General features: G+C 36.5%; 1 protein-coding gene across 2 annotated transcripts in view; it reads left to right on the plus strand.

Moving 5' to 3' along the window:
* The window catches only part of SYT10 (synaptotagmin 10), a 67,580-nt gene that overhangs the window by 18,946 nt on the left and 35,368 nt on the right, over positions 1-13,266 (plus strand). For both annotated transcript variants that reach the window (XM_027595641.2, XM_027595639.1), the window contains exon 3: positions 10,868-11,435. In XM_027595641.2, the coding sequence (XP_027451442.1) occupies positions 10,868-11,435 (568 nt within the window). The remainder of the gene's footprint in view (positions 1-10,867; positions 11,436-13,266) is intronic.

Below are 13,266 nucleotides of genomic sequence, written 5' to 3' on the forward strand. Positions count from 1 at the left end.
CAATAGCTTATAGGACAGACTAAAGAAAAAGACATATTTTTGGAAACTAATATAATAGTTAAGGCATGATAAAAATCAGGAAAGAGCAAACAACAACCAAAAGACAAAAGCCTGGGGGAAGTTGTAAGGGAAGAATCTAAGATCCCTTATAAAAAGCACTGTGACACTTCAAATCATTACAAGTGTAGCCTAAACCTTTGCAAAGCCTGCCATTTGAACTATTACAATCTGATCATACCACGCTGCCATTCAAGCATTTTAATTCCATATTCCCCCACACATATAGCTCTGTGTTGCTTTCTTAGGCAGAAAACCTGCCCAAGATTGCTCTTGGTATTGCTCTTGACACCTAGACAAAGCACTGTAGGAACTCGGGCTATATTTGTTGGTTTAAAAAAAAATGAATTTGATGACCCCATCTATCTATCCAAATAGGTATTTTATGGTTGCCACGAGAGGAATGCTTGGTCTTTTTACTATCCTCCTATAGACCTTACCTCTCTGTCTCTGTGCTATTGCTTATATTGCTTCCCACATCTAGAATGGTGACCTCTTTTTTATCTACTATAAGCTGTTTAAGGAAAATGTATCTGAGAGTCTACTTTCTCTGCCCAATTATAAGCTATTATCCTTTATTATTTAAAGCCAGAGTTACAATCTAGCAATTATTTATTGTCCTAATATTGAGCTGTAGCTACTTGCCAAACTCAATGCTAAGTTCTCAGAGAACAAGACTGTGTAGCCTACTTTTATGCGTTCCTAATTTCTGTCACTGTGTAGGTACATAATAAGCATCAAGTGACACTTTTGATTGATCGGTCATCTCTCCACTTCACTTTGTTCCTTTAAATAACAGCATCAGATGGTGAGATAAACTGCCCATATTAGAAAGAGGTTAATGATGGTACACTCCCAGGATGAGTATGAGGACCAATTTTCTGTGCATTCATTAATGGTGCCCAGAAGAGGTGAATAATAAGTGGCAAAATAATTTGTTGAGGATGAGGAATTATGTAGGTTAGCCACTGTTAGGATTCTAAGTACCTACTGAAAAATAATTAGGAAACCTAATGGCAGAGCCAATTGAACATGAACAAAAGCAAGAAAATGTTCATGGGAAGAAATCATTGACTTACATGTGCTCAAGGATTTACAATAAGCTATGGTTGCTTAGAAAAGTAATTTTTAAAATCATCACATAAGAGAAATGAAAGCATTATGTAAAAATACATAAAACTGGATTGTATAGTTTAAGAGATTTTTTTAATTAAATTCCTCAAAAGATAGCAAAAATTGCAAATTCTTCATCCAGGGCACTGTAAGGAATGGAAAGCAAGATGTTACACAAAAGGAAAGTTTAAAAAGATATATACCTAGCTAGGATAGCAAGAAGCAACACTTACCCAAAACTGTGAGGACCTGAGATCTATCTCTTTGAATTAAACTTCATGAAACATGCTGTACAGATGCTTGAGATGGTTAAATAAGCCTTTTCATGAAACATATATTCAATAAATACAACTTCTTTTCTGAAATGGGATGGCTGTTTGTACCAAGGTCAGAGACAAAACCTTATAAAATAAAATCAGACTCGGAGAGTTTGTTTTCTGGCACTGATAAATATCATCTCCTCTTTACAAACACTAATTATAAATTGATTGGGCCCTCTTTTATAATACAAATCATTCTTGGGGTATTTGATTTCATTAGTCACAGGAGTATTAGGGTAAATGATTTTTTTAAAAGATTTTATTTATTTGAAAGAGAGAGAGCTCCAGAGAGAGAGCACAACCACAGGGGAAGGGCAGAGGGAGAGGGAAAAGCAGACTCCCTGCTGAGCAAGGAGCCCCACAGGGGACTCAATCCCAGGGCCCTGGGATCATGACCTAAGCCAAAGGCAAACGCTTAACTGACTGAGCCACCCAGGTGCCCGGTAAATGATTTTTTTAAAAGATTTATTTATTTATTTGAGAGAGAGAGAGCACGAGTGGGAGGGGCAGAGGGAGAGGGAGAGAGAATCTCAAGCAGGCTCCACACTCAGTGCTGAGCCCTGATGAGGGGCTTGATTTCAGGACCCTAAGCTCATGCCCTGAACCAAATCCTAAAGTCCGACACTTAACGGACAGCGCCACCCAGGTGCCCCTGGGGTAAATTATTTTAATACAAACTCCAACAAACATTTCCTGAATCCCAGTATATGTTAGTATGAAATTCATGAAAAGATGAATAATACATAGTCTCTGCCATTATAAAGACCACCATCTAGCAAAAGTGTTGAAGAATGGAAGACCAATGTGAAAACAAGTAATTTCAAAACGCTGTTTGCAGATATCAGGAACAGCATAGCAGACAGAGAAAGTAGAGACTAGTAAAGTAGGAGAAAAGCCAGGATGGTATAACTTGGGAGCCAAGTGAAGAGTGTATGTAAACAACCGGGAGAGATTAACTGTTAATTGGCTCCAGTAAGGCTGGCTGGGATAAAGACTGTGAATTGCCCTGTGAGTTTAGCAATGTGGGGAAGACATTGTTCACATTTTCAAGAGTGGTTATGGTGGAGTTGAGCATGTGTAAAGCTAATTAGAGTATGTTTAAATGGAATAGAAAGAAACAAATTGGACAGTGAACAGACTGTCTCAACTCTTTCAAGGAGTTTTGCTACAAATGTGTCAGAGAAACAGAGTAGTACAGAGAGGCAGTGGTATGAGGTTTTCTTTAAGCTAGGAGAAACAACAGTGTGGTTTTATGCTGATAGTAGTGATCCAACAGAGAGGGAGGATTAATAATGCAGGAATCAGAGGGAATATTCTTGAAGGTGACATGAGAGAAAATGGGATTATCTTTAAGGCAAAATATATGGGTTACAGATGCTGCTAAGAGGGTTGATGAGATGGTGCCTGTGGAAGCTTTCTGCTCTTTGCTTCAATTTTTCTGAGTGAAGTGGAAAACTAGGTCATTAATTGAGCCTTAGCATGAGGAAGAAGGGTGATGGAGGTTTGTAGAAAGCTGAGAAGGTGTGAAATGGTCTTCTTGCAAATCTAGGAGATTGAGAGGGAGAAGGAATTGCTGTGCTACATTTGGGTTTACATAAGTGTCATGAATTTAAAGTGGAGCAGTGAAAGTTATTTTATGTTTTTCTCCAATTGCATTCACTTGCACGTGGGCAGGTATAGAGATGATGGAGGCTTGAATTCAACCAGAGCTGCAGTTACTTTTTTTTTTTTGTCCCACAACTAAGAAGGTAGAGAGCAATAGGGAATTGGGGATGTGTCCCTGAGAGTGACTGTAATGATTAGCCATGGAATTAAAACTGGATAATAAGAGGGAAATGATATCAGAGACATAGGGATTATGAAATGGTGGTACAGTCACAGACTGGAGGTTCTGGTCATTTGGAAAGGTTGTCTGAGGGGTATAAGAGGTCTGAGCTAGAAAGATAAGAGGTGTTGATCAGAGAGAGGTATGCATGACATTGGGGTTGTGGAGAGTTTGTAGCTAATGATGACAAAATCTATGTACATGGTAGTAATTTCAGTAAGTAAAGGGCATCATTGCAGGAGGGGAGTTCAAAGAACATAGAGGCCACAAGGTAGAAAGAAACATGTGCATTGCTAGAAATTAGAACAAAAACACTGTCAAAAAGAGTGTTAGTGAACCATGAAATGAAAATAAGGAAGACTTTAAAGGGAGTGATTTATTAATCAATAGATGGTTCACAATAAGTAGTAATGGGGATGTGACTTGCTGACTTGAGCTTCAGGGCTGGTAGAGGTTGATGAAGGGAGAATGGTGTCAAAGTGACAATGGGGAAGAAGAGGAATGCAGGACTGCCCCACCTCCAGGCTAGTGGAACAAGGACTGTGGGGAACGTTGTCAGCCACCACATGAGAGGGGCACAGAGGAAACCATGTCCTAAAGAAAAGCCATGTTTCTACTGAGCAGTAAGGTGAGAAGAACATTCAAAGAAGAGATTAAGGATATAGAGGATTTTGCTGATGTCAAATTTGTATTTTTAAAAATTCATTGTGACATACAACTTAGTCTGCCTTCATATATGTAGTGCCTTGCCTTTGTTAGGCTTGGCACTACATATATTTGTTTGTGTGGGGGGGGTTGCTGAGATTTTTGTGTATTGAGTGAATCATCCTGTTCTTGTTTCAAAATGAATAGAAGAAAACAGGAAACAAAGATGAAAACTTAGTTTACCACACACTTGATTTAGTCTTAACTATTCAAGCCTTCTTAACTGTGAAATGGGGCTATAGCTTTTAATATATGCTCATAGTTTCTTATAAAAAGTTCAGTACTAACAAAAACAAGGAGAGATGAATTCCTTACAAACATATTGAATAAATCAATACAATGCTGCTAAATATATTTCTGCTTTTCCTCTCTAAATTCTCAAGCAATACCTAAGGTAGACGCTACAGATGATAAAGACACTGACTGCAGTTAAGGGCTCCTGGGTGGCTCAGTCGGTTAAGCATTTGCCTTCGGCTCAGGTCATGATCCCAGGGTCCTGGGATGGAGCCCCGCGTCAGGCTCTCTGCTCAGCCGGACACCTGCTTCTCCTTCTCCCTCTGCTGGCCTCTCTGCCTACTTGTGAGCTCTCTCTCGCTCTCTCTCAATCTCTCTGTCAAATAAATAAATAAATAAATAAAATCTTAAAAAAAAAAGACACTGCAGCTAAGAATAGGAGGATAAAATTTTCCCGTTTAAGGAAAAGAGAACTGCTAGGTCCTAAGAAGAGAGTGAATTAGAGAGCCGTGTTATCCAGGACTGTGGCCCAGGATGTGCTCACACAGGAATGACTTTGTTCCACCTCTGCAGCCCCAAACAGTAACCCTAGGCTTGCGATCATCAGAACCAGAGGATTCATTATGGTATTTGCACTTCAGCTCCTATGTCCTCAATTCTAATGATAATAACTGTTATCAAGTACAAGAAGTTATAGTTTTCAAAGTCGTCTTATCTAATATCTCATTCAGTCTTCACACTGTGAAAGGACTGTTTTATAGATCAGGAGAGTAAAGCTCAAACAAGTGACTTGCCCAAAGTTTCTCTCACTTCATAGGGAAGCTGGGAGCACACTGTCTGATTCCAGGCCAGCACTTTTCCCATCTCCTCTCAGTGTTATGATCTTCAAGCACCTTCTTCTGGGTAGTAGGGAAAAGCTGGCTTGGTTTCCAGTGAGATTCCAGGACTCTACCCACACAATAACCAGAGCAGCTGTCTTTACATATTCAACTTCTGGCTTCTGATTTTGTTTGAAGGAAAGGATCTGTTGGTAATAAGTATTTAAAAATCACCATGTTAATGCATGTTATTCCTATGGCATCAAGTAATTTTGACTCCAGCTACTGTCAGATATTCTAGGTAGGGTAGGGAAAGTTTTTCCTTCCCTACCTGGAGAAGTACTTGGGTGGTGCCATTCTAGGTTTGAAGGGTAAGAATGAGATCAGTAACAGTCAAGTGGCCTATACTTTGATTGGTTGTATATTTGTGTGAGACTAGCCACTTATCATGTCATTCCAAAAGAGAAAAAGAAAAGGGGCCGGTGGGATGGGGAGAGAGCAAGAAAAAAAGATCTGTTTTGTCACGGCAATAGTTTAGCATTGTAATAATTAAAGCTTCTCTTAACTGACTAGCTAAACTATGACTTAGAATATGCACTATTTGCCCTAATTATAGGGCATTACTACTCTTTGATTCCTGCTGGAGGGGCTTTACAGCTGTACAATTATATTCAGAGACATAAGAAAGAAATTACTGATTTTTAGGGAGAGGACAGAAGATTAAAATTTTATGATACTGAAAGTATAAGTGAGTGTGAATGGAATCAATCTATAAAAAATAAAGAATTTGGGGCGCCTGGGTGGCTCAGATGGTTAAGCGTCTGCCTTCGGCTCAGGTCATGATCTCAGGATCCTGGGATCAAGCCCCGCATCGGGCTCCCTGCTTGGCGGGGGAGCCTGCTTCTTCTTCTCCCTCTACTGTTCCCCCTGGTTGTGCTCTCTCTCACTCTCTCTGTCAAATAAATAAATAAAATCTTAAAAAAAAAATAAAAATAAAGAATTTACCTTTGGGGGTATTTTGTTTACAAAATTTTTCTTTAAAAATCATTATTAAGTAAAAGTGATTTGGGCAGAAACATTAAATTATTTAACAAAATATCCTAATCTCTTAGGTACACTGAATATAGAACTAAGTTATACTAGACTCCTTTCATAATACAGAACATATACTACTTGTATTCCTTTATTATTTTTTATTTATATCATTATTTTTATTTTCATTAATAGCTAATATTTGTTGAGTATTTACTATGTGCCAGGCAAAGGGCTGAATGTATGACATTGCATCACTTCACATAACTTGCACCACACATTATGGCATGGATAATACCATTACACCCATTTTTCAGACTGAAGCCCTGAGAGGCCCTGCCCAGAGTCATGCAACTGGCAAGTGAAGGGAGTGAGATTTGTACTATTGTTGGTCTGAACTTGTATTCCTTTAAAATTCTTCTTACTTTCCTAAATACTCTCTAATGGTTGCCTGTCCCTAATTTAAGCCCCTAATCCTGTGTATCAAGGATAGATATACAGGCTTAAAGAAATAAATGGTATTTCATGATCAGATTAGTGCTAAAGAATATCAAGAATTAGAATGGGATTAGCTGTACCATTTCTATGGTATTTAAATAGTTGTTTAGTGTCCTAGCCTCAGCAATCAGACAACAAAAAGAAAAGGTATCCAAATCAGCAAGGAAGAAGTTAAACTTTGACTATTCACAGACAACATGATACTTTATGTAGAAAACCCAAAAGCTTCCACCAAAAAATTGCTAGGCCTGATACACGAATTCAGAAAAGTCACATGATACAAAATCAATGTACAAAAATCTGTTGCATTTCTATACACCAATAATGAAGCAGCAGAAAGAGAAATCAAGGAATCGATCCCATTTACAATTGCACCAAAAACCGTAAGACCCTAGAAATAAACCTAACCAAAGAGGTAAAGGATCTCTACTCTGAAAACTAGAACACTTATGAAAGAAATTGAAGAGGACACAAAGAAATGGAAAAATATTCCATGCTCATATTTAACAAATATTGTTAAAATGTCTATACTACCCAAAGGGATCTACACATTTAATGCAATCCCTAACAAAATACCACCAGCATTTTCCACAGCTCTAGAACAAACAATCCTGAAATTCATATGGAACCACAAAAGACCCTGAATAACCAAAACAATCTGGAAAAAGAAAAGCAAAGCTGGAGGCATCAAATTCCAGACTTCAAGCTCCATTACAAAGCTGTAGTGATCAAGGCAGCACTGACACAAAAACAGACACAGAGATCAGTAGAACAGAAAAGAAAGCCAGAAATGGACCCTCAACTCTCTGGTCAACTAATCTTTGACAAAGCAGAAAAGAATATCTGATTGAAAAAAGACAGTCTCTTCAACGAATGGCTTTGGGAAAACTGGACAATAACATGCAGAAGAATGAAATTGGACCACTTCCTTACACCACACACAAAAATAAATTCAAAACAGATGAAAGACCTAAATGTAAAAGGATATCATCAAAATCCTAGATTAAAACACAGGCAGCAACTTCTTTGACATCAGCCATAGCAAATTCTTGCTAGATACATCTCTGGAGGCAAGGGAAACAAAGGCAAAAATGAACTATTGGGACTTCATCAAGATAAAGATTCTGCACAGCAAAGGAAAAAACAAAACTAAAAGGCAACCTTCAGAGTGGGAGAAGCTATTTGCAAATGACATATCGAATAAAGGGTTAGTATCCAAAATCTATAAAGAACTTCTCAAACTCAACACCAAAAAAAAACAAATAATCCAGTTAAGAAATGGGCAAAAGATATGAATAGTCATTTTTCCAAAGAAGACATACAGATGGCTAACAGACACCTGAAAAGATGTTCAACATCACTCATCATCAGGGACATACAAATCAAAACTAGGATGAGATACCACCTCACACCTGTCAGAATGGCTAAAATGAACAACTCAGGAAACAACAGATATTGGTGAGGATGTGGAGAAAGGGGAGCCCTCTTACACTGTTGGTGGGAATGCAAACTGGTGCAGCCACTCTGGGGAACAGTTTGGAGGCTCCTCAGAAAGTTGAAAATAGAACTATCCTATGACCCAGGAATTACACTACTAAATATTTATCCAAAGGATACAAAAATATTGATTCAAAGGGGCACATGCACCCCAAAGTTTATAGCAGCATTATCAACAATAGCCAAATTATGGAAAGAGCCAAATGACCATCAATTGATAAATGGGTAAAGAAGATGTGGTATATACACACTGGAATGTTACTCAGCCATGAAAAAGAATGAAATCTTGCCATTTGCAATGACGTGGACAGAGCTAGAGTGTATTATGCTAAGAGAAATAAGTCAGAGAAAGACAAATACCATATGATTTCACTCATGTGGAATTTAAGAAACAAAACAGATGAACATAGGGGAAGGAAGAAAAAAGAAAGAGAGGGAGGCAAACCATAAAATGGGCTCTTAATGATAGAGAACAAACTGAGGGTTGCTGGAGGGGAGGTGGGTGGGCAGATGGGCTAAATGTGTGATGGACATTAAGGTGGGCACTTGTGATGAGCACTAGGGGTTATATGTAAGTGATGAATAACTAAATTCTCCTGAAACCAATATTGCCCTTTATGTTAACTAACTAGAATATAAATAAATACTTCAAACAACACAAAAAGGAAATATGGAAAATGCCACACACAAAAAAGATAGTTGTTTAGTATTTCAGTCCCATTAATAGAAAATAAGCTAATTCATTGTAAGAGAATGAATTTGGAACACCTCAGATTATAATTCTGATTTTACATCATTTATAATTTGCATAATAAAATTCTATTTTATTAATACACATAATAATGATATCTTGAATAAAATTATTAAAGAGTCACAGAATGATAGAGAATCATAGAAATTAAGGGTTAGAAAACACTTAGAAGTCTAGCATCTCACCTGAGGCAGAAACCTTTTCCTTCAACATCTGACCTTTGTTTCTATACTTTGTGTTTGTGGAAATTCATTACTTCACCATTTTGGACAGCTCTAGATATTTTTTAAATGTTCCCTTATATCAAGCTGAAGTCTATCTTTACCTGTAACTTCCACTGATTCTTATTAATTCTGCCATGACAGTCCTTCGGATATTAGAAGCCAGATTCCTGTCCTTTCTAGGTTCAATATCCTCAGCTCCTCGAGCTATTTCTCAAATGGTATCTTGGCTAGGTATCTTACTTCTGATTATCACTACTTTTTTATCCCTCTTAAATCAGTCCTTATGTGTGCATCAATGAATCAAGTATTAGTTAAGCAATGACCTCAGTATTACTTAGCGCTTGCTGTAAAAAATAATGTAGACCTGATGTAATAAACAACAGAAGTGAGTACAGGATTTTGAAGTAAGTGCTAGATAGATACTAAGTATAAGAGTGCTGAAAGAAGGAAAATCAGCCAAAGGCTAGTATAGAAAGCCAAGTATAAGGTGATGAGGATCTGGACTGAGTAGCAATGGAAATGAAACAGAATGGACAAGTATATGGGATGTTTCAAAGCAAACATCAACAAGATTTAGAAAATTGAGTAAGTCTCATGAATAAAGGGAAGGTGATCCAAAGCATAATGCAGGCTCCCAAGCATACGTGGCTGATAATGTTAGAGCTATTTTCTAAGATTGTGGAAGGGAGCACCAGTTGGGGAGTAAAAGGCAGAAAATAATGAATTTGCTTGAGTTTGGGGCAAAATTAAGATAACCATTTAGAAATCTCCCTTAGAGATACAGAAATATGGAACTATAAGTTTATATATCTGGGATATATGCAAGGAACCGTCAGATTTAAGATGACAGTTTTAGTCTGAGAAATTATTAGACTGATGGAGAGACCAAGGAGAATAAAGAACAAAATACCTGGGACTAAGCATTGAGTAGTCACATAAGTTGATATGGTTCCTGCCAGAAATTACAGAGGAAGTAGAAGAGAAGCAGATCTTAGTGCAAGTCACATTTACAAGGCACTAGTTAGTTGATACAGCCAGTGCTCTGGAAATGTTGACTAGATGAATAGTAACAGTGATAATAGGAAAGTCAGTTGGAATTCTAAAACATTCTATTATGTTGGCCCCAAATTCTAAAATTCTACATTTTTTAATCCTCAGGATTTCTGAAGCCCACTCCATGTTGAAAAAAGAAAAATGTACTAATTTTGGCTGTCACCACTATATATTCTCTTTACAAGTAAATACTCATTTAATTATATTAAGTATTAGAAATAATTAACACAGTGTAAGAATAGGTGGACTTATGTTTTTTATTGTAATGGGCGTAGTCAGTAAAACATGGGATTCATGAGACACAAATATGTAGATATAAAGAAACCAGCCATCTGAATGATTTGTCTGCATAAGACTTACAGCTAGATATAACCAGATGATTGATGATTCATGGTATTTTGTGGAATACTAAACTTTGTTGGTAATCATGTTTTTTTTACAACTGTATGTAATTATATGCTTGTGATTGATAGTACAAAATTCCAAAAGCTCATAAAAAATGTACATTTGAGTGTTTCAGGTGCTTCTATCATTTTAGAAGCCTTTTCCTTTGAATATTGCATTTCTCCCATTTTTCAAAAGTAGCTCTTTGTGTGGTGTGTGTCTGTCTATCTGTCTATTGATACAAATGCAATGCTTTCATTATCCTGGGGATGGGGGAAAGTTTATATGCCACCATATAATGTTGTCATCAAATGATCTTCCTAAATTATTTTGTGTGTGTGTGTGTGTATGTACAGCCACAATTCCTTCAGGAGACACCTACCAAGGCAAATGCAGGTTTCCAGTGTTGATTTTAGCATGGGCACAGAACCCATTTTACAAAGAGGAGAAACAACAACCAGCATTGGGAGGATAAAACCAGAGCTCTACAAACAGAAATCAGTTGACTCTGAGGGCAACAGGCAAGAAGATATCAAAACCTGTGGGAAACTTAACTTCACACTCCAGTATGACTATGAAAATGAACTTCTAGTTGTTAAAATTATCAAAGCCTTAGATCTCCCTGCTAAAGACTTCACAGGCACTTCTGACCCTTATGTGAAGATGTATCTTCTTCCAGATAGGAAAAAGAAATTTCAGACCCGTGTGCACAGAAAGACTTTAAATCCTCTATTTGATGAAACTTTTCAATTTCCTGTAGCATATGATCAACTAAGCAACCGAAAACTACATTTCAGTGTATATGATTTTGACAGATTTTCTAGACATGACATGATTGGGGAAGTGATTCTTGATAATTTGTTTGAAGTCTCTGATCTCTCCAGGGAAGCCACAGTGTGGAAAGATATTCATTGTGCTACCACAGTAAGTAATAATTCCACCAACATATTGGTTTTTATTTGACCTGCAGTGGTATATAAAACTAATTATCACCAGCTTATTGTAGTAAGTTTACAAAGTTACAGAATTTATATGCTAAGAACCTGCAAAGGTAGGATTTGATTACATACATAATAATAATTCAGCCACCTAACACAATTATGTAAATAAAAAATAGCTCTTTAAGTTACCAAAAATAGTAGTTGTTTTCTCTTATAAAATGTTTATTTAACCTGTCTCTTCATAGTTAATGTTGACTTTCATTATTTAAGAAGATTTTGTTCCTCAGATCAAACCTAAAATGTACTTTGATGCTATTTTGAAAGGCCCTTGGGTGAGTTTAAAATAGCCCATTCCTACAGAGGCTTTCATGAAATAGACATGATTACAGAATTTGAAATGTTGAATGATCATAAGTGATCGTTTATATTAGAATTTTTCTTTTCCATTACAAAATGCTTTCTCTGAATATAAAATAACTTTAATAATGAAAATTTGGAAAACAGTAAGAAACAGTACAAAATTAAAATATTCTATAATGCTACCAATTATATGTAATATTACGGCATATTGCTTTCTAAATTTTTTCTATACATGTTTTAAAATTATTGAGATCAAACTACGTTTAAAAATTTCCACACTGATTTTCTTTCATGCTACATTTGTCTTAGTGCATGACGTTTAAATACATGATCTATTTACCTAACCATTCTTTTATTGTTGGATATTTGAGTTAGGCATAAATTTTGTTATACTAAAAAATGTTGTGTTCTTTGTTACATAAATCTGTTTTATCTGAGATTATATATCTCGGACAGAATTATGGAATTGGAACTAGAGAACTGGTCACTTAGGTTAGACTGCAGAATTGTTTTGATTTGGGGGTCTTTTTTGTTTTGTTTTAAGAGAGAGCCAGAGCTGGCTGGGGGTAGGGGGAGGGAGAGGGAGAAAGAGACTCTTAAACAGGCTCCACACTCAGCACAGAGCCCAACATGAGGCTTGATCTCATGACCGAGATCATGACCTGAGCAGAAATCAAGAGTGGGATGCTTAGCCAACTAAGCCACTCAGGTACTCCTGATTTGGGGGTTTTTCAATGGAGCCATTTAATTTTTTACCACCAGGTTAGGTTGTCTTTATGTATTTACCATCTTTTGTCCAAATTTTGCCAAAATTTATAAGCTTAAAATTTGGAGTTTTTAATAGAAATAAGGGATTATTTTAAAAGTAAGAAAATTATATTTTAATTCAGAGTAATTCCTTTTTTATTTTTCTCCCATCAATGTTTTACTAATTAAAATCAGTATTTGGGGTCATTATTTTTCACTATAATTATTATACGGCTAAGGTAACTTAAAATTTTATACTTCCACTTTGTTGCATTGCATCATCGTAACATTTTCAATTGTTAGGTTTTTATTCCATGGGAACAAAGAAGAAATTTTCAAACTGGATCATATTTCAAAGGTACATTGGGGCTCTTTTGATTTCATGGTGTTTTTCACTTTATTACCTATATTCCTACAGGGAAAAAAATGGTGAGCAATGATTTTTACTGTTTTAAAAAGTATGACACCTTCTAGAATTCTACAAATACAGATAATAATTGTTACGTTCTTTCTTTCTTGATTTCCCATTATTATATTATTCCTTCTTTTATTCATTCAACAAATATTTGCTAAGTGCCTACTAAGGGTTTGGCATGTTCTAAGTAATAGGGATGCAAAAAATTGTTCTGAAACATATTCTTGGGCCCATGTGGGTAATCTAGGATAACTTCCCAATCTTAAAGTTCATAATAATCTTAATCACACAT

This window comes from Zalophus californianus, chromosome 9 (assembly GCF_009762305.2).
Source record: "Zalophus californianus isolate mZalCal1 chromosome 9, mZalCal1.pri.v2, whole genome shotgun sequence".
Classification (NCBI taxonomy): Eukaryota; Metazoa; Chordata; class Mammalia; order Carnivora; family Otariidae; genus Zalophus; species Zalophus californianus.